The 22,049-nt window shown below is 33.4% G+C and overlaps 1 protein-coding gene across 1 annotated transcript in view; it reads left to right on the top strand.

Annotated features, from left to right (window-relative positions):
- ZNF804A (zinc finger protein 804A) overlaps positions 1-22,049 on the top strand; it is a 71,391-nt gene that overhangs the window by 5,504 nt on the left and 43,838 nt on the right. The window contains 1 exon segment of the mRNA XM_029933290.1: positions 5,515-5,658. Within this exon segment, the coding sequence (XP_029789150.1) occupies positions 5,515-5,658 (144 nt within the window).

Here is a 22,049-nt window from a genome sequence, read left to right as displayed (position 1 = left end):
AATGCTAGAAGATGATAGTAGAGATGTAGTCAGAAACCAGGTAGAATAGGAATTGTATGTAGGTCATTGTAAGAATATTTATTCCAATAACAATGGGGGACTAGTAGAGAGTTTTTAACTGAAAAATATCATCTTAAATTATTCTGGTAAATGTAGTTTGTAAGCAAGACATTCAGAAGAAACACTAAAACAAAACTTATAATCTTAGCTTCAGTTTCTTCTTGAAAGTCAAGCCTAATACAAAGGCTTCTATGCAGTTAATTCTTAGGAAAATTATTTCAGGAGGCAGAAACAAAGTTTCAGAAAAATAAAACAGGCAAGTAACAAAAATTAATATGAAGCTAGACTGTTTGCCTTACAAATACTATTACAGGTACTGGCACTCCTTCTTACTGGGACTTTCTGTGGAATCATAGGAATGAATCTCGGAAATGACTGCCCGACAGAGAATGGAGGACATAATTTATCCTGGAATTCTCACCCTGCACAATGGTCAAGAGTGGATCTATATTGTATTAATTCCTCAGCACTCCTGGATTTTGCACTTTTTAGTACTGAGTGAAGTCCTGCAAACTTCCAGGTTATGTGTCAGAGAAGCCCTTGGACAGGAAAGGAAGGTGTCTCAACATAGGCCAGAGCAAAATGTAGTCAAGGTAGTACTGGGGGAAGCTGCTGGGCCATCTCAGAGCCAGTCTCTTAAATAATGACTAGAATGAGACATGGATTAGATGTGCACTACTTTATAGAAAATATAGATTGTGGACTATGGATTTCCAAATGAAATGTCTTCTGTCTGGAATTCTTCTAGAAAAGAATAGTTTTGCCATCTCTTTGAGTACTTTTTTTCATTATAATCAAAATGTAACGAAGAGTTGTTTTTGTTTCCTTTTTTAAAAGAACTTATGATAAAATTTATCCTGGGTAAAAATCACAAGGATGCTTTTATTCTTGCTGAACTAATAGTAGAGAGTGTGTGTGTATGTGTGTTTCCTAAGTCTTTTAAGTGTTAATTACATACAAATGTTCCTTTGTAGCATTGAAAATAATTATGTACTAACTGTGCCAAATCTATTTATATCTTCAAAATTTTAACTTCTTTAAAAGGAGTATTTCTAGCAGAAATATTAGGATGTGATATATGATTACCATTACTATTAGCAATGATAATTTATATACAGCATAACTTGGTATTAGTTTTAAAGGGATTTCCCCCAAATGACTGTAAATAACTGAATACCACAAATCCAAACATGAGCACAATTCTTTTAATAATACTGCATATCTAGTGCTGCTAGTTTCTGTTTTGTGTGCTTTTTTGTATGTGTGCAAAAGTGTCTGTATATATGTTAATGTCTGCCAATGCTGAGCCCTGTTAAAGGTGCTAGAGATAGAGAAGTAAACAAAACAGACACAAATCCCTTCCCTCATGGACCTCACATTCCTTGGGGAAGGGTACTCAAGTGCACTGAATTATGGATGTTTTTCTAAAGGAGGTTAAATATTATTTGACACCATATGTTAGGCTGAAGCCACCATGAAATGGGCCATCTTCCAAAACAAACTTTTCTCCCTTGAAAGTCCCATTTTGGTACTATTCATTTTTAAATATATGATGGATGGAGTAGTCCTAGGACTATGAACAAACCATTAACTTCTGTGTTTCAGTTTGCTGATCTATAAAAAGTATTGCACCACGCAATTGTTAATGTTGCATATTAAAAGATTCTTGACTTTATACTCTGGAATTATATGCCATTTTCCTGAAATTAGGGATTCAATTGTTACTCTTTTTAGATAGATCTAAAATGTTGGGGTACCTGGGCGGCTCAGTCAGTTAAGCTTCCAACTTTGGCTCAGCCCATGGTTCCTGGCTCTGTGCTGACAACTCGGGAGCCTGGAGCCTGCTTCAGATTTTGTGTCTTCCCCTCTCTCTGCCCCTCCCCCACTCCTGCTCAGTCTTTTTCTCTCAAAAATAAACATTAAAAAATTAAATCAAATCAAATCAAATTAAGTAAAAATAAAAATAAAATTCAATGGTTTTGGACGATTTGACTAGCTGCATGAAATTTATCCCTTCTTCACTCTGCCATCACATTTAGTGGAACATTACAGAGTTGCAAACGTAGTTGAAAGGAATGGGTTTGTCAGATGGGGTTGAGGTTAGATGAACAACTGTGTTCGTTTTTAATCCAGTCAAATGTGTTTCGTACCTCCTGCAGTGGGATGGCTGTGTAGAGTATGTGTCACTGTGTTTTATAATCTCAGTAATGTCTCTGAGTATCACCCACAATGAAGAAGGGTTATGGGGCACTGGGTCATGTGACCTAATGAGGGCTGATTTTTTCTATGTACACTTGAGAAAAATGTATAATCAACGACAATACATATGGTTTCTTTCTCTTATGACACACACAAATTCTTCTATTCTCTAACATATTCTAGAATATGGCCCTGAGTCTACTGTAGCTCATTTCAAATGGAAAGTTCTAGCACAAAAATGTTTCTTACTGTGCAATCTGTTGCAACCTCAGCTTCAGCTTTTCTATATTTCCTTTTTTTAAATATTTTTTATAGAGGGAGAAAGAGAGAGAAAAAGAGGGTGCATGAGGGGAAGAAGCAGAGAGAGAGTGGGACAGATGATCTAAATTGGGCTCTGTGCTGACAGCACAGAGTTTGATGTGGGGCTCGAACCCACAAACCATGATCTCATGACCTGAGCCAGAATTAAGAGTCAGCCGTATAACCAACTGAGCTACCGAGTTGCCCCATTCTGCTTTGCTGTATTTCTTTTAATATCTTAGAGGAAGATAGATGTTAGGTAGGTAGATAGATAGATAGATAGATAGATAGATAGATAGATAGATAATGGGAAAAGACTTATGATAAATGAGATTGGAAAATATATCAGATCATGGGAGTGTATGAGGTTTACTTGAAATCTGTTTGAACAAACTAGTTACAACTATTAAATGATTGTAGTTGTTTGAACACAAAGAATGTTTAATGACAGTAAGGAATGATTGTGGTTTCCTCATTGTTTTTGTTTGTTTTTCTATGCCTACTATTGGTTTTGTGCTGATATTTCTAAAAAGTCCTGTTTTAAAAATACATTTTGAAAAACTTGCAGGTAATATTATATGAACGTGGGAATTTCCTTAAAAATTATCTGTGGCAGAGGAAAGAGTATGAGATAGGATAGGTACATTGAAACAATGTTGGCCTTGAGTTGATAGTTGAAGTCAGTTGATGGGTATGTGAGAGTTATTATACTATTTCTACTTTTTTATGAGCTAAAAAGTTTAAATGTAATGAAATTCTATGAAGAGATTATTTGGGTTCAAGTATGGGCTGCATATTTATTCACTATATATCCATGACCTAATTATTTCACTTTCCTATGTTTTGTGGTTCCTTCACCATAAAATGAGAAAATGTCTAACATATACATCTCTATAATTTTAATCAGGATTAATTTTAATCAGTGACTGATCCTAAACAAGCACTGAGTCAACACTAGCTATTGTTTTTAGATTTGTTTTTCTCTTCAAACTTCAGCTAAGGCTAGTATTTTGGAAGATTGTGATTTACCTGAGAATTTCAGTTTGCTTTACTCAGAAATTCTCTGATTTTTATGGAAAGAATAAGTAAGAAACAATTATTGTTTCTCTGAGGGAATATCAATCTTAGGAAGAAAAAATAAACCTACACAATAATAAGAAGTAATGAAATATTTTGAGTGAGGAAGCAGCTTAACTGTAATTATAATTAATGGGGAGAATCAACTCGTTTGCAAAGAAATTGCTGTTCAAGAATATTATTTTGAAGGCTAATTCAGCTTTGAACCAAAAACTATTGCCATTATAATATAACTCATATTGATTGGAATTTTATCTCTGCTTCACACACTTTAGCCATGAAATCATAGTACTTAATTTTTGTCTCATTTAAATTAGCTAATCTATAATATATTACTTTAAAGATTTTGTAAATTTTCAGTAACAAGTTTAGTTATATATGACTCACTTTCATCTTTTTAAACTAGCTATTTTAAAAAACATATCTTAAGTAATCAAAAAGAATAATAAATATTTCACAAACCTGATGAGAAATGGTAAATTAATTACTGAATTGATAAAAGTAAATAAACAATTTGAGTGATTTTGCAATTTACCACCTCTGTGCAGTTGATAAAACTAATAGAACAATGGATTGTTGTCATTACAGTGAGAAACTGAGTTATGTATTTATAGACCATAGCAAATATATTTATTAGTTATTATAATATATATCAGAAGGTATATATATAAATATGGTGAATTTTGGTATGTGATGTGTGCACATAGTGCAATAAAGTAAGGAAAGTATGAGTCATTTATTAAATTACAATTAGTAAATCACTTTGTATTTTGTAGAAACAAACATTCAAACTGTGAGACCTTGTGTATTTAAAGAGAGGACAATTGCCACTGACATAGAGAGGACCATGTCATTGTATCTCCATTTCCCAGTGCCTGAGACAATTTCTTACAGTAGCACATAAAAGGCCTGAATATGTACTTAATTTGAATTGTAAAGGGGTTGGATATGAGAGAATCTTTAAGTTAGGAACATAATATATTCTCTGGCAAGGACTAAAGTTTAGATCTTCATATCAGCACTTCAGCAAAAGACTTGAACAATGTTTCAACATGTAAAATTTATTTATGTCTAACAACATTGACATTTAAGGAACCGTGAAACAGCAAGTAAATTTAGAGAAAACCTAAAAGCCACAAACATTTTGCTATTTTATGCTTTGTAAATGAAAGCTAATGATAACTGACTACATTTTTTGCATTTTTTCAGGGGTTTGATTATATAGCCATCTTTATTTACTGTGAGCATGATGAAAGCAATCTGCTTATACAGTTTAATGCTTTTCAGTTTAGGCAAATAACTTGCAGAAAAGAATCCCATTTTCTAAATCTAGAATATTTTTGAAAGTTCAACTTAAAATGATAGGGGTCAAGATGAAAACATTAGTCAAGTGAAATCTACTAAGGATGGATACGTTACTATATAGATATTTAAAGAAACGAGCAAACAAAAATACTCAACTTGAATATCTGTGCACCGATGTGGACTTCTTGTGCAAGACGCATTTTAGATGTTCAGAATGTACAAGTTTTATACTAACGAAGACATTGCCAGAAGTCAGCAGTGGAATCAACATAACTATATGATTTTTGGTTTCTTCTTTGCCAACACAGCACAGGAACTTGTTCAAACAAGGGCTTCTATTTCCTTGGTTTGCTTCTGCAGGTTTTTCCTATTCTTCCCACCACTTATCTTGGCTTCTTCTGTGAATCTTTTATTCTCTTCAGCTCATAATCTCTTCTGACTTAGTTTGCTGGAATTTGCTTTGTTTTTCTTTGATATATTCTGTTTCTAACTCTAATTATTATGCTTAACTTGACAACTGTCAGAACAAAGTCAACTTAGGGAAGAACTAATTGCTGCAATTTTAATTTTTAGGATTATGCTGAGAAGGAGAACACCATAGCAAAAGCTCTGGAAGATCTGAAGGCCAATTTTTACTGTGAACTCTGTGACAAGCAGTACTATAAGCATCAAGAGTTTGACAATCACATTAATTCATATGACCATGCTCACAAGCAGGTAAGAAAGAGATGTCCAAAAAATATCTGATATTTCTGGACTTTTCAAATAATTAAATTGTATATTCTATTTAAATATGATATATATAATTATATAATTTTTATAGATGTCATTATGGGATGATAATTCAATGACTTAAAGACATTAAAAAAGAAAAACACCAAAGGTGAAGTCTGAAATTAATTACCTGCATGAAAAGATACCAGTCAGTTGCCTTTTACTGATTGATAGTAATTTTAAAATTATATTCTACAGGTCATGATCCTCTAAAGTCTTCAAATTTATTAATATTTAAGTGTTTTAAACAAGTAATGATATTTATCAAACGTAAATGAATTTATTCATAATTCTTTAGAGAAGCCACTTCCCATTTTAAACTGCCATTACAATATGAAAAAAAGCTAAGGGCACCTGGGTGGTTCAGTCTGTTGAGAGTCTGACTTCGGCTCACGTCATGATCTCACAGATCATGGGTTTAAGCCCCGCATTGGACTCTGTGGGGACAGCTACCTCAGAGCCCGGAGCCAGCTTCAGATTCTGTATCTTTCTCTCTCTGCCTCTCCCCTGTTCATGGTCTATCTCTCTCTGTCTCTCAAAAATATATAAATGTAAAAAAAAATGAAAAAGCTAATTAAACATGGTGAAAAAATTCCATGCTTACTGGTGAAACAAGTACTTAATATGTGTATGATATAGTTCATTTTAATATTATTTTCACTTCCCTATCAATTGTAAATCCAAGATTGATTTTTTTCAACAATCTTTATAAAGTTGAGTTTAAAATGGTGTCGGAAGTGAAGTTAATATAAGGTTTACCTTTATAAGTACAACCTCATATATTTAACTAACTTGATATGATATAGCAGTTTTAGTTACCACTGATTTATAAATATTTTTCTTTTTGACTCATCACTCACAAATACCATCTACATGCCATTTGAGTATTAATAAAACTTACATTTTAACCCATGAATTTTCACTTAATTTCCATTAACATTAGAGTTATTTAGCATAAGAAAAAAAAAGGAAGTGATCATATTGAGAGCTTCTGAATCAATTGTAGATATATTTTCTTTTGCTATTATTCCTTCTGTTCTTTTATGCCAACAAAACTATGCTTGGGAAGGCTGTTGTATGGAGTGCATTAGTTTTCATTTACATACATCACTAATTAATGCGTACTAAACTCAATGACTTGCCCTTGCCTTTCTATTTCCAAGTCCACTTGCACACTAGTCAAGGGAAAGTTTTTGATGGAAATATCATTCCTTTACTTACATAATAATGCATAATATGTATATGTGTATGTATATACATGCATTCCTATATCAATGCTTGATTTGAACATTAAAATCCATCAGGCAATAGTATTGACTTAATTTTACAGTTAGTGGCATATATTTTATAAAAAGATTCTGGATTCTGCTTCTTTGCATGTAAATCTGAGGTAAATCTGAGAAAGTTGTTCTTCTTATTTTTCCTAAGTATCTAAAAGCACAATATTATACATATATTATTACATATATGTTTACTTGCATAAACTAGGAATTTGGAAATATGTGTATATGTATTTTAAGAATATCTTACCAGCTATTAATATCCTTTGCCAAAGAATGCTTTATTTGATCATAGATTGTCTGGAAGATCAAACTCACAAAAATTATCATGAGGACTTTTCTAATTCCATATTCTTAGTGTAGTTAGTATACTATATACTGTACCCAGATAAGATAAGGAAATTCAGGCTGGGTCTGCACTGATATTTGAAAGTCTAAAGGGTGACTTTTGATAATGTGCAAAGTTATCAGGGCCTACAGACAGGGTGTCTATCTGAATGGCCGTGAACTCTAATAGATAGCAGTTTTAGTTGATTAATTTAGAATGAGTCAATGTTATAGTAGCTGATAATATTTAAAATCTACATGATCATTATAACCCCTCTTCATAGAATAGTGACAAATTTTTTGACATGTCTTCCAAAAACATACTCTTCCTTTTCTGAGCAAAGGCTTACCCTCAGGACTGCTGTAAGTGATTCCACCACGTGATTCCACACCTCGGCTACTTTGAATGAAGTAAGGAGAAATGAAATTGTGAGGTGAATAGTTCAGATCTTTTTCTCTTGAGAACTTAAAGTTAAGATACAAAAGAAATCTGTCTACTGCCTGACAATGGTTAGATCTAACACTTGAAAATATAATGGAGTTGTGGCTAAGTGCATTGAAAAGTTGAAATCAATGGTTCGCAAAAAAAGGAAACAAAACAATACACAAAGAATGAGATATAAGTGGCCATGTACAAGTGAAGGAGCATAGGGAAATGGCAATTCTGATTTCAAGTGGCTTTCAGATAAAAGTAATCCAACAACTCATCTAAAGACCCTTTCCTGGGATTTTGAGAGACATTTCACCTTGCTACATATATATGAACTAATAGGAAAAACAAAGCAAACCCTGGGTTAATACTTAATACCCACAACCAAAAAAAAAAAAAAAAAGAAAGAAAAAGAAAAAAGAAAAAAGAAAAAGAAAAGAAAAAAAGAAAAGCAAGAAAACCAAACAAACAAATAAAATCTTCATAAAATATTAATCTGTTTGAGGAACAAAGCAATCACTTTGGTTTCCAACAGAAGAAAAAAAAAAAAAAACCTCTACAAGAAACAAAGTCCTTATTACCAGCACTTAACTTTCAGGTAGGATAACCATATCTGTGCTTTGGATACTTCCCGAATAGAATTTAAAAAGGCATAGAGACAATATATCGATGCATTTACTTGCTACACAGATGTGATTCCAAGGGCCACCAGATTCAGGGAGAAAGGGAGGAGTTATTGGTGGAATGAGTCCTAGCCCTACCACTTACTTACCTGCTTTGGGTAAAATATGCAAAGGCTCATTGACCTCAAATATTCATTTTTAGGGACAATAAATGAGAGAATGAGGATGACCACACTTTGCAGAGTATTTGGAAAATAGTAAAAGCTTAAGATTTAACTTGTTTCATTTTTACTACTTACTAAAATTACTTTTCTCCTAGAATGTTTGGGACACTGACAGCTTGCCTTTGAGACTGCCCTTATTTAGGCTTCCCAATAGGGATCTATTTTTGTTTCAAAAAGGCTAATAAAGTCTAAAATACACCCAGGTAATCTTGATCTAAGAGCAGTGTGCCTGCCTCACGTGTCTTTGCAAATCTGTGTTATGACAGACCGTGTGTTGCATTTGAACTCGAAGCTTCAAAGGAAAATCTGTTTCTCTCATCCCCATGCTCTTTGGATAACTTCAAACTCTCTCTCAAGCTCTCATCGCTAAGACTTGCTAACAGAGAATTAAAAAAGAGGAAGAAGCACAGGTGTACAGAGGTGATCACAGTAGTTCACAATTCAGGGTTCATTTTTGGAATATTTTCTTTTTAACTTTTGAAACCTGAAAGCCATTGGATTATAACCCTTTCATGGCAAGGGTTATTTCCTTTATGTCTTCATTCCTCACAGCATCTAGTGCAACATCTTGCACAGTTTAGACACCGAATCAGTGCTTCCCATATGAATGTAAGAGGGCTAGGGTCAAAATTGCATTTAAGATTTTGTAATAAGCCACAGTTTCGAGATAGATTAGCACAGAGTAGTATGTAGAATTGTTGAACGTTTATACTATACACCAGAAACAAATATAACACTGCCTGTTAATCATACTGTTAAAAACGATGATTAGAATAGTTTCCAGTGAAGTTACGTCATTCTGAATTCTAGTCAGTGAGAATAAAAAAATTTTTTTTAAGTGTGAAACTCAGGATCTGGTAAAAAGAAAGTTTTCCTCTAAATCCTTGACCTATTCATCTGCCCTTAAACTAAAGCCACACTGCGTCTGTCCTCTCACCTGGCAGCCTCTGGGCAATTCAGAGCTATTTTCACTGTATGAGATTTGTCACACTGATGCTATGAAGAGAGGAAAGGGAATGATTGCCTTATTGTTGCTGCCCCACAAACATTTTGATTTTTGCTTTAGCAGCTTCAACATGGCTGAAGTATCTCCCAACAGGCGCTGAGGTGACCTTCCCCAGCAAGTCGAGATTCGGTGCTATGCAGCCTGCTGCTTTGTTCTCTGCTCCAGAGGAAGTCATGGTCAGGCCAGGTTGCTGGAATTTACTGGTCCTGCAGGGACTTGTATTGCTATAAAAATGGAGCAGACTTATTCTCAAATTTGAACATTCCTAGTAATTTAAACTTCTATTCACTAATCTGACACTTGAGAAAAGAATCACTTCTTGATATTTGGGTCCAAGTTTTCACCTGCTAAATAATATTTAAAAGTTAATAAGAAAATATGAGGTACACGTAAAGCAATGCATGATTCAATCCATTTCAAACACCTTCCCTGGGATTTTTCTTGTGGTGTGTGCTTCAGTCTAATTTGGCCAATATTATTTTGATTAATCATTATGAGGATGAAAACAAGAGGACATAGAATTTCCTCCTATAGAACCTCCTCACAGTCAAGAAGTGCCTGCCCCAACATAAATACATGTATGTGTCTAGCTAATCATGGAACTGTATTGCTTTGACATTTCATATTGAAAGCCACGGTTTAAATAGAATTAAACTGAAACTTTTATCCATAATTGAGTTTGAGGCAGACTCTGGATAAAGTCATCATTTCCAGTATCCTAACTGAAGCCATTTTCATAAGCCTTTCTCAGTGATGTTCAAGTCTTCCATTTCCATCTTCCACCATCTATTAGACTGATTGATGGCTGTCTATTGAATAGTCTTTGTTCAGGGTGTGTGAAAATACTACACTTTAATGTTTATGCTCTATGTTATCTAAATAGAATTAGGAGAAAAGGCATTAAAGAACTAGACTACAGTAGAGAAATGCAACTAGTATTAGAGATTTCATTTTATAATTGTCAATTATGAATTGTAAACCAATAGAATGTCCCTCTACACCTTTGGGTTTGTTACCACTTAAAGTTTCATTTTGTAAAATAACAAGAAAAATCATTTTAAGCCTAAGTTGTGGAACTATATGAAAGTTGTGTATCTTTGTTTGTTTTATTTTTAATTGAACTATAGTTGACATACCAGATAATGTTTCATATGTACAACATAATGACTCAACAGTTATAAATTAAATTTATCACAAATACCCATCACAATAAGTGTAGTTACCATCTGTCAGCATACAAACTGATTACAGTATTACTGATTGTATCCCCTCTGGCATACTTATCCTCCCCCCATGGCCTATTTATTTTATAACTGGAAGTTTGTACCTCTTAATTCCCTTCACCTTTTTCTCCTTTCCCCCCTACCCCTTCCCACTCCGGCAACCACCAGTTTGTTCTCCACATTTATGAATCTGTTTCTCTTTTGTTTTGCTTTCTTCTTATATTCCACATACAAGTGAAATTATAGGGCATTTGTGTGTCTATGTCTGACTTATTTCACTTAACACAATGCCTTCTCCATTCATACATGTTACCACAAATGGCAAGATTTCATCCTCATTTGTGCCTGAGTACTATTCCATTGTGTGTGTGTGTGTGTGTATGTGTAGACATAGCATATATATATATGTATATATATATATATACACATAAAGTAGACATAGCATATATATATATGTATATATATATATACACACATAAAGTAGACATAGCATATATATATATGTATATATATATATATACACATAAAGAAGACATAGCATATATATATATGCTATGTCTTCTTTATCCTTCATCCATAGATGGACACTTAGGCTGCTTCCATATCTTGGCTATTGTAAATAATGCTGCAATAAACATAGGGATGTATGTGTTTTTTCAAGTTAACGTTTTATTTTTCTTCTGGTAAATATATAGAAGTGGAGTTACTGAACCACATGGTATTTCCATTTTTTATTTTTTGAGGAAACTTCATACTGTTTTCCATAGTGGCCGCACCAATTTGCATTCTTTCAAATGTGACTATTGGACTACTTCTGTTTCATATAGTTCCAATTGTTTATTTTTGCTTGTGTTTCTCTTGCCTGGGGGTGGGGGGTACACAGACAGAAAAATATTACTAAGGCCAATGTCCAAAGGTTTACTGCCTATATTTTTTTGTTTTGTTTTGTTTTTTGCTTGTTTTAGGAATTTTATGGTTTCAGGTCATACATTTAAGTCTTTAATCCATTTTGAATTTATTTTTGTATGGTGTAACAAAGAGGTCCACTTTCATTATTTTGCACATACCTGTTCAATTTTCCTAGCGCCATTTATTGAAGAGACTGTTCTTTCTCCATTATATATTCTTACCCACTTTGTCATAGATTATATAAATGAGAGTTTATTTCTGGGGTCTCTATTCTGTTTCATTGATTCGGTTTCTGTTTTTATTCCAATATCATACTGTTTTGATTATAATAGCTTTGTAGTATCGTTTAAAATGTGGGACTGTGATGCTCCAGTTTTGTTCTTTCTCAAGACTGCTGTGGCTTACTGGAGTCTTTTGTGGTTTCATACAAATTTTAAGATTATTTGTTCTACATCTGTGAAAAATATTATTGGTATTATTTTTAGTGATTATATTGAATCTGAAGATTGCTTTGAGTGGTATGTACATTTTAATAATATTAATTCTTCTAATTTGAATATGGTATATTTTCCATTTATTATGTATCATTATTTTTATTTAATGCTTGGAAGTATATTCTTGTAAGTTGCATAATAACTTTATTGGTGGCATCAATAATATTGTATCCCTTTATTTTACTATTTTATTTTATTGTAACATATTGGTAGTGATACTTTAAATAATATATTTTACGAGTATATCTGTTTTTGAAAATATTTTTATAGATTTATTATATATTTTATATTGTATAAAATTAATTTATACTTTTTAAATGCACTTCCTTGTTCTGTGCTGCATGTGTCACCATAGCTTTGCCCCGTTTTTTCTGGGTGTAATCAGTAGTATTCAAATTATATTTCCTAATGTGTAAAAAGTTGTCTGTGGACAGTTTAAAAATAGTTGATGCTACGTGAAGATAATTCTGCATAGAATGTACCATGGAATATATGCAGATACCATTATTTAACATTAGATTATGACAAGCAATAAATTAAGGATGAAATTGCCCTGAGAAGTAAAGCAGAATTTCAAACTAAACTACCTGTAAATTATCCCCAGCCTCTACCCTTCCCACCTGTCATCTCCATTCTGCCCAGTTTTTGAAAATCAAGCACTTATGGATGTATCATACACACATCCCTTGGTAAACCTGTGCAGAACCAATTTTCAAAATATGGCCCTGGCTTCACTAAAGCAACTTACCCTTTCACATCCTTTGTTCTGGCCAATTCTCTGTTGTGTTTGTTTGTTTTGTTTTGTTTTCCTGTTTGTTAGGCATGTATGCTGAGCATAAGCACCTAATTCCAAGGGGAGGTATACAGACTTTCAAGAACTTAACCTCAACTTGTGCTGCATTCTTTTACGTTTGAACAGCACCGTTAGAGTCAGGGAGGCCAGAGCTTCTGGCCAGTACTAAAAGCTGCCTATGAAAAGAAACCATCATTTTAGTCACGGGATGCGTGGATTTTGTTGTTTTTATTGGAGAACCACTGTTTTAGTCACTGGGGACTTTGTTGTTTATGTTTGTTTGTTTTTATTGGAGGACTACCGCAAGAAGGGAAAAGGGGCAGAAATGATAGAAAGAATATAAGGAGAAAAGAGAGGACCAATCCCCAGTTCCTCCTTGTAAATCCAATTGCTCTCATATAGTTATTTTTTGTTCAAAGACTAAATATTAAAACTATTTAAATTTGCATGACTTGTAATTTCTTTTTATTTTTATTTCACTAAAAATATGCATTTTTGTAACATATATATATATATATCCATTTTGAGATCTGAAAAAAATCCCACCTTTGTTTAACTTGGTAACAAATTGATTTTTTCACTTTAATATTGTCAATAGCAGTTTTTCTATTCATACAGAATTTTCTTCATAATTGTTTTAATGGATTCATAATATCCCATTCAAGTATTTTTTTTAACTTAACCATCCTCTATTGTTGGATTTGGATTCCTATAATATTTTAAATTCTGACAATTTAATTGTTCTCATATTCACTTTATAGTCTTCATTTTCAATTTTCCAAAATCTCAAAAATGAGTATGAAATATAGAAGTTATGTTAACATTTTTGGGTTATAAAATATCTAGCAATCTGAGACCAGTCATACTAATTTCATATAAATAATTTTCAAAATGGTCACACATGTCAAAATTTCCGTAATTAACAATTGTGTGAATCCTTGTGGGTTCTTGATCTCTTAATAAAAGAGGGGTCTTGATCGGAAACCGTGTGTTGTGTCCTTACTCTCTATGCTCCCCCTTCCTGCCCTTTCTCTCCCTCTCTCAGGATCATGAACCCGCATGGATTCACCGCCCCACGGGCCGGAGCTGGCCAGGGCGGGACACGACAAACAATATTATTTCTTAATAGTAAAAAATATTTTTTCAATATGGCTTGACTCCTTTGATATAAGATTTAATGACTAAAATAGAAGTAACATTTGATATAAATTTAATTTTGTATGTTTGCATTATCAGTACTTTGTAGTAAAGGTATGTTTTAACATGCATGTGTATTTTTACATTTAAACATAGTCAAAGATATATGTCAAAATATACTAAAGATGCACACACACAAATATATATGTCTGTGTCTAGGTTTTTGTTTTGGCGAGAACCATTGTCACTCTTATTTAATGTTACTTCTTATCAATTACTTGCTACTTGGATCCAGTAGGCATTATAATACATATAAAATACATCCAATTAAAAAATATGTCAAAATAAATATATTAACTCCCAAATTACTGTCTTCATACAGATTTTACTCTTTAAGAAATTCTGATATGATACGGTACAATACTTCCTCATCCTGCTCACATTTTACCTCAGTGTATTTGTAGCAATTTGGAAAATGCTGCCTGCCTACTCAGTTGGGGACAACTATTTTTATTATTTGTAGGCTATTAATAGAGAAACAGTTGACACCTCTCTATTGACATTCCCCAGTGCAATCAAAAAGTAAAGTTCAAATCATCAGCATGATGTTTCCAACTAAGGAAGCATGATTCATGTCATAAAATCTGACAAAAATTCTCTCCACAATGCTAAAAACTGCTTTTCTTAGCAGACCAGTGAAATTAAAACAAAAATTTTTAATATTTATTTATTCTGGGGAGAAAAATAGACAGAGCACAAGCAGGGGAGGGGCAGAAAGGGAGACACAGAATCCGAAGCAGGCTCCAGGCTCTGAGCTGTCAGCACAGAGCCCAAAGTGGGGTCCAAACCCTCTGTCAGATCATGACCAGAGCCAAAGTTGGATGCTTAACCCATTGAGCCATCCAGGCACCCAGTGAAATTTTTATTATAAAAAAATACGTCACTGTATCCTTTTGTATCAACAAAGATATGTCTAGAAACTTAAGTGGCATGTTTGATAAAAAGATGTGCTAGATGTTAAACCTCAACTTTATTTCCACCCCAAATGTTGCTATGGGCTGCAAGCTTTTTTTGCCCTTGAGTCCATAACAATTGTTATTATCAATGTTGTTATCCAAATTTGGTACATATAAGGGAGAAGATAAAGAAAAAATATAAAGCATTGTTTTAAAAAGTGTCAAGACAAAATGTATCAGAGAAAATACCACACAGTGTTTATTTAGTGTATCTTTGGCCACAATGTTTTATATAGTAAAACAAAGAAATATAGCAAACAGAAGTACAAAAGTTTTATTTTGGAAGTGTTATGTAAATTAACACATTCACATATATGTATACATAGGCATGGTTTATGTTACTTATCTCTTTTCCCGTAAAATATAAAATGATATGTTCAAACATTCTATTCAGCTCTTTAATTAGGAGAGCAATAAGACACTAGGCTTGTTTAAAGGATTATTTAAAGAACCAACTGTATAGTTTTCATATATATATATATATGCTATACTGTATATGTGCTGTATAGTCAGTCAGGAATGATGGTATTAATATTTTAATGCATAAAAACTGATTGATACCATATCGGACAATAAAATGTAATATTTTGGGTTATCTTTTGTAAGACACAAAATCAATTGTATCTCTATTGGGCAAAATAATATTTGTATTGCAATAGTCAATAATAATCTTTTGCATCACGCTCTACTTTCTACAACTTAATTTACTGAATTCTAAAACTGCGTAGTCAATAGAAACACAAAGATGACCATCCTTGTAGTTTCAGATTATCCTTGGAGGGTTCTTTATACAAAGACTACCACTTCACTGAAAATATGCACTTTTGACTATTTGCAAGTCCTAGAAATCCCTTATTATAATTTTGAGTGCAAGAGTGACTGACATTAACATACACATTATGGGCTTTTCAAGCACCTGAAGAAAAAATTCACTGTGAGTTCATTCAGTGTTCCTCCCTCATGGTATGTCCATGGTATATCTGTCAGATCAGTAGCGTATTAAATCACAAAGCACCAGTGTAGTGAAAACTATGCTATGTAATTCAGGGAACTTCATCTTGAAGCTGAGCTTTTGTAATTTTATACTGTGAAAAACATTCAGGAAATTGTCTCTTTCTTTCATGGAAAAATAATAATATTAAGAATGTCTTTGGTAGCTGAGAGGAAAAGATACTTTATATCTTTACTTAAGATATTATTTTATTGTAAATACAATGCATGTATCTAATAAATTTATTGTAATTATATTCATATCCTGAAATTATACATAGAACTGGCAGGACAAAAGGGAACTATGCAATGATTTCATCAGAAATTTTCAGATTATGAATGTATTCAAGAAAGCTGGACATGGATATATTAAATATTTTCTTCCTTTTTTAAAGTTTACAACATAATTATTTAATGTATGTGCATATTGTGAAATGATTACAACAATAATATTAGTTAATATCCATCACCTCATGTAGTTACCAGGAAAAAAAGCTTTTTGATGAAAACTTTTAAGATCTATCCTCTTAACGACTTTCAAATATAAAATACAGTATTTTTAATAATAGCTATCATGCTGCACATTACTCAGAACTAATTTATCTTATAACTGAAAATCTGTACCTTTTCATGACTTTCACCCATGTTCCCTACCCCACCCCCTGCTTATAGCAAGAACCAATGTGTTTTCTGTTTCAGAGTTCATTTTTTAAAGATCCTATGTATAAGTGAGAAAATACAATATTTGTCTTTCTCTATCTAACTTAATCCACTTAACATAATGCCCTGAAGTTCCATCCATGTTATTACAAGTGGCAGAATTTCTTTCATTTTTATGGCCAAATAATTTTCCAACATATTGGCTATAAAAATGAAATATATACTATATATGTGTGTGTGTACATGTGTAGATACATATATATGTGTACATACATATGTATGTGTATACATATGTATACATACATCTATATATGTGTATACACACATATATACACACATTTTCTTTATCCATTCATGTCAATAGACACATAGATCATTTCCATGTCTTGACTATTGTAAATAGTATATACTTTCAAATACATAGTTTTAACACGAAATATATTTACTGAAATAACATTTTTTTTACAATGAAGGAAGTAGGAAGTAGAAACTTTCCAACCAAGTATTGTCATCTTCTGGCTCACTTCATCTTTCCAAAGCTCATTGAGCAAACTAGTAAAGAAAGAAACTAAAACCACAAAACAAGCAATGAAAAAAAAAGAAGGAAAAGAGAAAGAAACTAGGCAGCTTTCTCTGTTTCCATGTGTGTGTATGCTTGCACTTGTTCACATGCATATATAAGCACACATGCACAGATTCATGGTATACACACATTTAGTCAACAAATGTATATATTTACAAATATACACCTACATGTACAAATGAAAATTCAGATGAGTAGTGGTGAAAAAAACAACATAATTTTGTTTTCATTTAATTTTGGTTAAGGTAAGACTCAAACTAACAACTCAATATTTAATTTGGATGTTTACAACTTTGTGGAAAAATAAAAAGAGAGTAGCTAAATGACAGCTGTCATTTTACATAAGGAAAGGAGTGAAAACCTCTCTGATGAGGTGGCAGTTAAGCAAAAATTTAAAGTGAGCCAACAAGTGCTAAAGATGCCTGCAGGAACACCTCCTAAAATCCACAGGGGCAAGATTGTAATTAGATTCTTTAAAGAACAAAGGGAAGCCAATGAAACTAGGGAAAGCATAGGCTGGGGAAATCTGTAGGAGAGGAATTAGGAAAAGAATTTGGGGGCCAGATTAGGTAGATTTTTGTAGGCCATAATAAAGATCATAGGATTTATTCTAAATGCTGTGGGGTGATTAAAAGATTTCCATTTGGAAAGTAAGATCATGTGACTGCTATTTTGAAAAAAATCACTCTAGTTGTTATGAAGAGAGTCAATTGGAAGGAAGGGAGTAATAATGGCAGAAAGGAGATAGTGGGGGGTTAACTCTACATCTAGGGTACAGATGACAGTTGCTTGTGTTAAGGAATAATGGCACCCCAGCGTGAAAAGTGGTAAGAGTCTGAATGTTTGAAAGTCAAGGAAATGTTGATGAATCAGATATTGCATACTGAAGAAAACTAACAAAAATAAATGTTTATGGGGCAAGAATGAGACACTTGTGGTCCTGTCAGGCTTGAGATGCCTCCTAAGCATCTGAAAGGAGACAGTAATTATGCAATTAGGTATAGTTTGACCATGGAGTTAACCAGAAAGCTGATGGTCATCTAGGGAGTAAGTAGAGATAGAGAAGAGGTGTGATACAAGGAATGAGCCCTTCACATACATTTAGAAGTTGGGAGAATGTAAAGGACCCAGCGATGGGCCTTGAACAAGTATGGCTGTGAGGATAGAAACAAAAGAGATAGTCAAGGAGTAACAGTGAACAACTGAGTCACAAAGAGAGGATTACTTGACTTTGGATTTGGAAATGTGGACAACTTGACAAGAGAAGTTTTTCAGAGTGATTGGAGACCAATGCCTGACAATAATAGGTTTAAGTAGGAATGTAAAAAGGAAAGTGAGTTCAGTCTCTGCTACTTAGAAGCAAATGCTTCTTAAAACTGAGTGGTGCTGGAGAATACATTAGCAGTAGGAAGAGAAATTAAAAGCACAGATATTTTAGAAGTTTTAGTGCAGTTTTGGATTTTCTTTTAAACTAGCCTTGGTTAGGGTGCAAAACCCATTTTTGTTCAATTATAAGTCTTCCAAATATTTATTAAGTTTATATTTTCAGTTTTAGCTATCAAAGATACTTTACTCTGGCTTAGTTAAAGCCCAGTTTAAACATATCCACCTTTTTCTTTTGAGGTTCAAGGAAAAGTGATTCCAAAACCATATCAGGTTAGTTCATAAACTGAAACAAAAATTAATTTAAAGATAGCGAACAAATTGATTAAGTTCTCTTATGTCTATTTAACATATTATTACTGATGTCTGTAAGTCATTGTTCTCTGTAGGGAACCTCCAATTGTTATTCTTTTGGGGGGTTTATTTTATTTTCAGGAAAATAGCCCACTTCCTTCTCTAATTTCAAAGACATTTTCCTATACTCTTTTAACCAAAATCTAGAGTATTGAAATTAATTGGATGAGAAAATTTGTTCTTATTTATATATCTGTCTAGATTCTACCTATGCCTAACAGTCTGCAAAAATGTAACTTTACCCAGAATTAACAATATACATTAACAATAGACATTGAAGGGGTTCCTGGGCGGCTGTAAGTTAAGCATCTGACTTCGCTTCAGGTCATTATCTCATGGTTTGTGGGTTTGAGCACCACACTGGGCTCTCTGCTGACAGCTCAGAGCCTAGAGCCTGCTTCAGATTCTGTGTCTCCCTCTGTCTCTGCCTCTCCCCCACTCACACTCTCTGCCAGTCTCCCAAAAATAAACATTGAAAAAATATTTTAACATATTGTTATGTAGAATAGTGTCCTTTTGGTTTTCTAGAAGTTCACAAATTCAAAATTGTAAGTTGGTATGACCTTGACAAAATCTTCGTCACATTGCAGTGTTTTTTCTAAAACAAAAAATGATTTGAAATCAATGCTTCTAGGAAAACCCTAACTGCTAACAGTTGAAAATTTTGCCCATTGTGTGTGGAAATAGTCTAAAGAAATTACAAGGAGAAATAAAAACTATTTGATAGGTTATGATTGAACTATGAAGGTCATTCTCTACAGAAATTTCTTCTATTCATCAAAATTTATTTTGTAAGTATTATTTCTGGAAATAAAAGTAACATTTCCACATAAATTTGTCATTGTTGTTTTTAAGTAAGGTTCTACTGCAAAGAAATATTAATGTTTGACACATAAGGGCATTTTCTCTCAATTTTCCATCATATTCTAATTGTTTAGTGGGAAAGGTGTTCCTAAAGTGCAAATCTTGGTTCAGTAATTTTAGTGAATACAGGCCACATGTTGTGCCAACAGTTAGAGTCTGAGAAAGACAAGTTAATATGCAGCTCTTTGTTGATGAAAAGACTGTGTGGCTTGAATGAGAAAGGATGAGAATTGATGGAAGAAGAAAAGTGTTCTGTTCCTTGTATTGTCTTTCTCTGAATACAAACATATATGAAACCTGAAATTCTTGTCTCAAATATCTGCCTATTAAAGGGCACTTTAATTCTATCTGGTTATATTTCTGATTGGATTTAGTTTACTATTACTTGTGTCATAATTACTATTGGTAGTTTCATTGTTTCTTTGAAAAGTAAAAATATTTAGCAGGAAGCTTAGAGACAAAATTATTGAACATATTTTTCCTTTTTATGGAATAAATATAATTTTTAAAATATTGTATTAATGTTTATTTTAGAGAGAAAGAGACAGAGAAAGAGATGAGTAAGGGAGGGGTAGAGAGACAAAGAGACCCAGAATCTGAAGCTGGTTCCAGATCATGACCTGAGCTTTTCCTATTGTCCGCATCACTCATCAGAATGATACATACATTTTTTGGTAATGTTTACTTATTTTAAGAGAGAGAGAGAGAGAGAGCATGCATGTATGTGAGTGAAGGAGGGGCAGAGAGAAAGGGAGAGAAGGAGAATACCAAGCAGGCTCTACTCTGCCAGTGCAGAGACTGACACAGGGCTCAATCCCACGAACTTTAAGATCATGACCTGAGCCAAAATCAAGAGTCATCTGTTCAACCAACTGAGCCACCTAGGTACCCCAGAAAACGATACTTTTTTGTTTTTTCACCAAGGATGAACCTACACGGATACGTCATCATCACCTAAGTCCATAATATACGTTAGGGTTTACTCTTGGGATTATTTATTCTGTGGGTTTGACAAGAGTATAATGGTACACCCATCACTACAATATCACTGCCCCAACAACCCTGGGCTCTACCTGTTCCTCTCTCCCTACTCCTTTTTTAGAAACCACAGATCTTTTTACTGTCTCCATAGTTTTGCCTTTTCATGTAGTTGTAATCATATATTATGTAGACTTCGCAGATTGGCTTCTTCTACATAGTAATATGCATTTAAGTTTTCTTCATGTCTCTTCATGGCTTCATAACTAATTTCATTCTTGGTTACTTTTGAATTTTTACAATTATGGTAAAGTGGCTATGAATGTCTATATGCAGTTTTCACAAAGATATGTTTTTAATGCCTTTGAGTAACTACCAAAGAGTGTGATTGCTGGATTACATGTAAGAGGTAAGTTTTGTGCGAAAGCACCAAACATTTTTCCAGAGTGGCCATACCCTGTTGCATTCTCACCAGTAATGTGTGAGAGTTTCTGTTGCTCACCAGCATTTGGTGCTCTCAGTGTTCTGGGTCTTGGACATTCTAACAGGTATGGGGACCATCTCACTGTTGTGTTAATTCACACTTCCTTGACAACATATAAGAAGTATCTTCTCACATGTTTATTTGTCACTGCATATCTTCTTTGGAGAGTTGTCTGTTAAAGTCCTCAGCCCATTTTTTAAATTGTGATGTTTATTTTTTTATTATTGAGGGTTTTTTTCATATATATATATATACATTTATTTATTATTGAGAGACAGGGAGAGACAGAGCATGAATGGGGTAGGGGCACAGAGACAAGGAGACACAGAATCCAAAGCAGGCTCCAGGCTCTGAGCAAGCTGTCAGCACAGAGCCCTACATGGGGCTCAAACCCATGAACTGCGAGATCATGACCTGACCCAAAGTCGGTTGCTCAACTGACTGAGCCACCCAGGTGCCCCTCTTATTGTTGAGTTTTAAGAATATTTTGTATATTTGCAAAACAATCCTTTATCAGATGTCTTATTTGTGAATATTTTTTCCCAGTCTTTGGCTTGTTTCCTAATTCTCTTTCTA

Source organism: Suricata suricatta, chromosome 3 (genome assembly GCF_006229205.1).
Source record: "Suricata suricatta isolate VVHF042 chromosome 3, meerkat_22Aug2017_6uvM2_HiC, whole genome shotgun sequence".
Classification (NCBI taxonomy): domain Eukaryota; kingdom Metazoa; phylum Chordata; class Mammalia; order Carnivora; family Herpestidae; genus Suricata; species Suricata suricatta.
The sequence above is the reverse complement of the archived record's forward strand: the minus strand, read 5'-3'. Positions and strand labels throughout refer to the sequence as shown.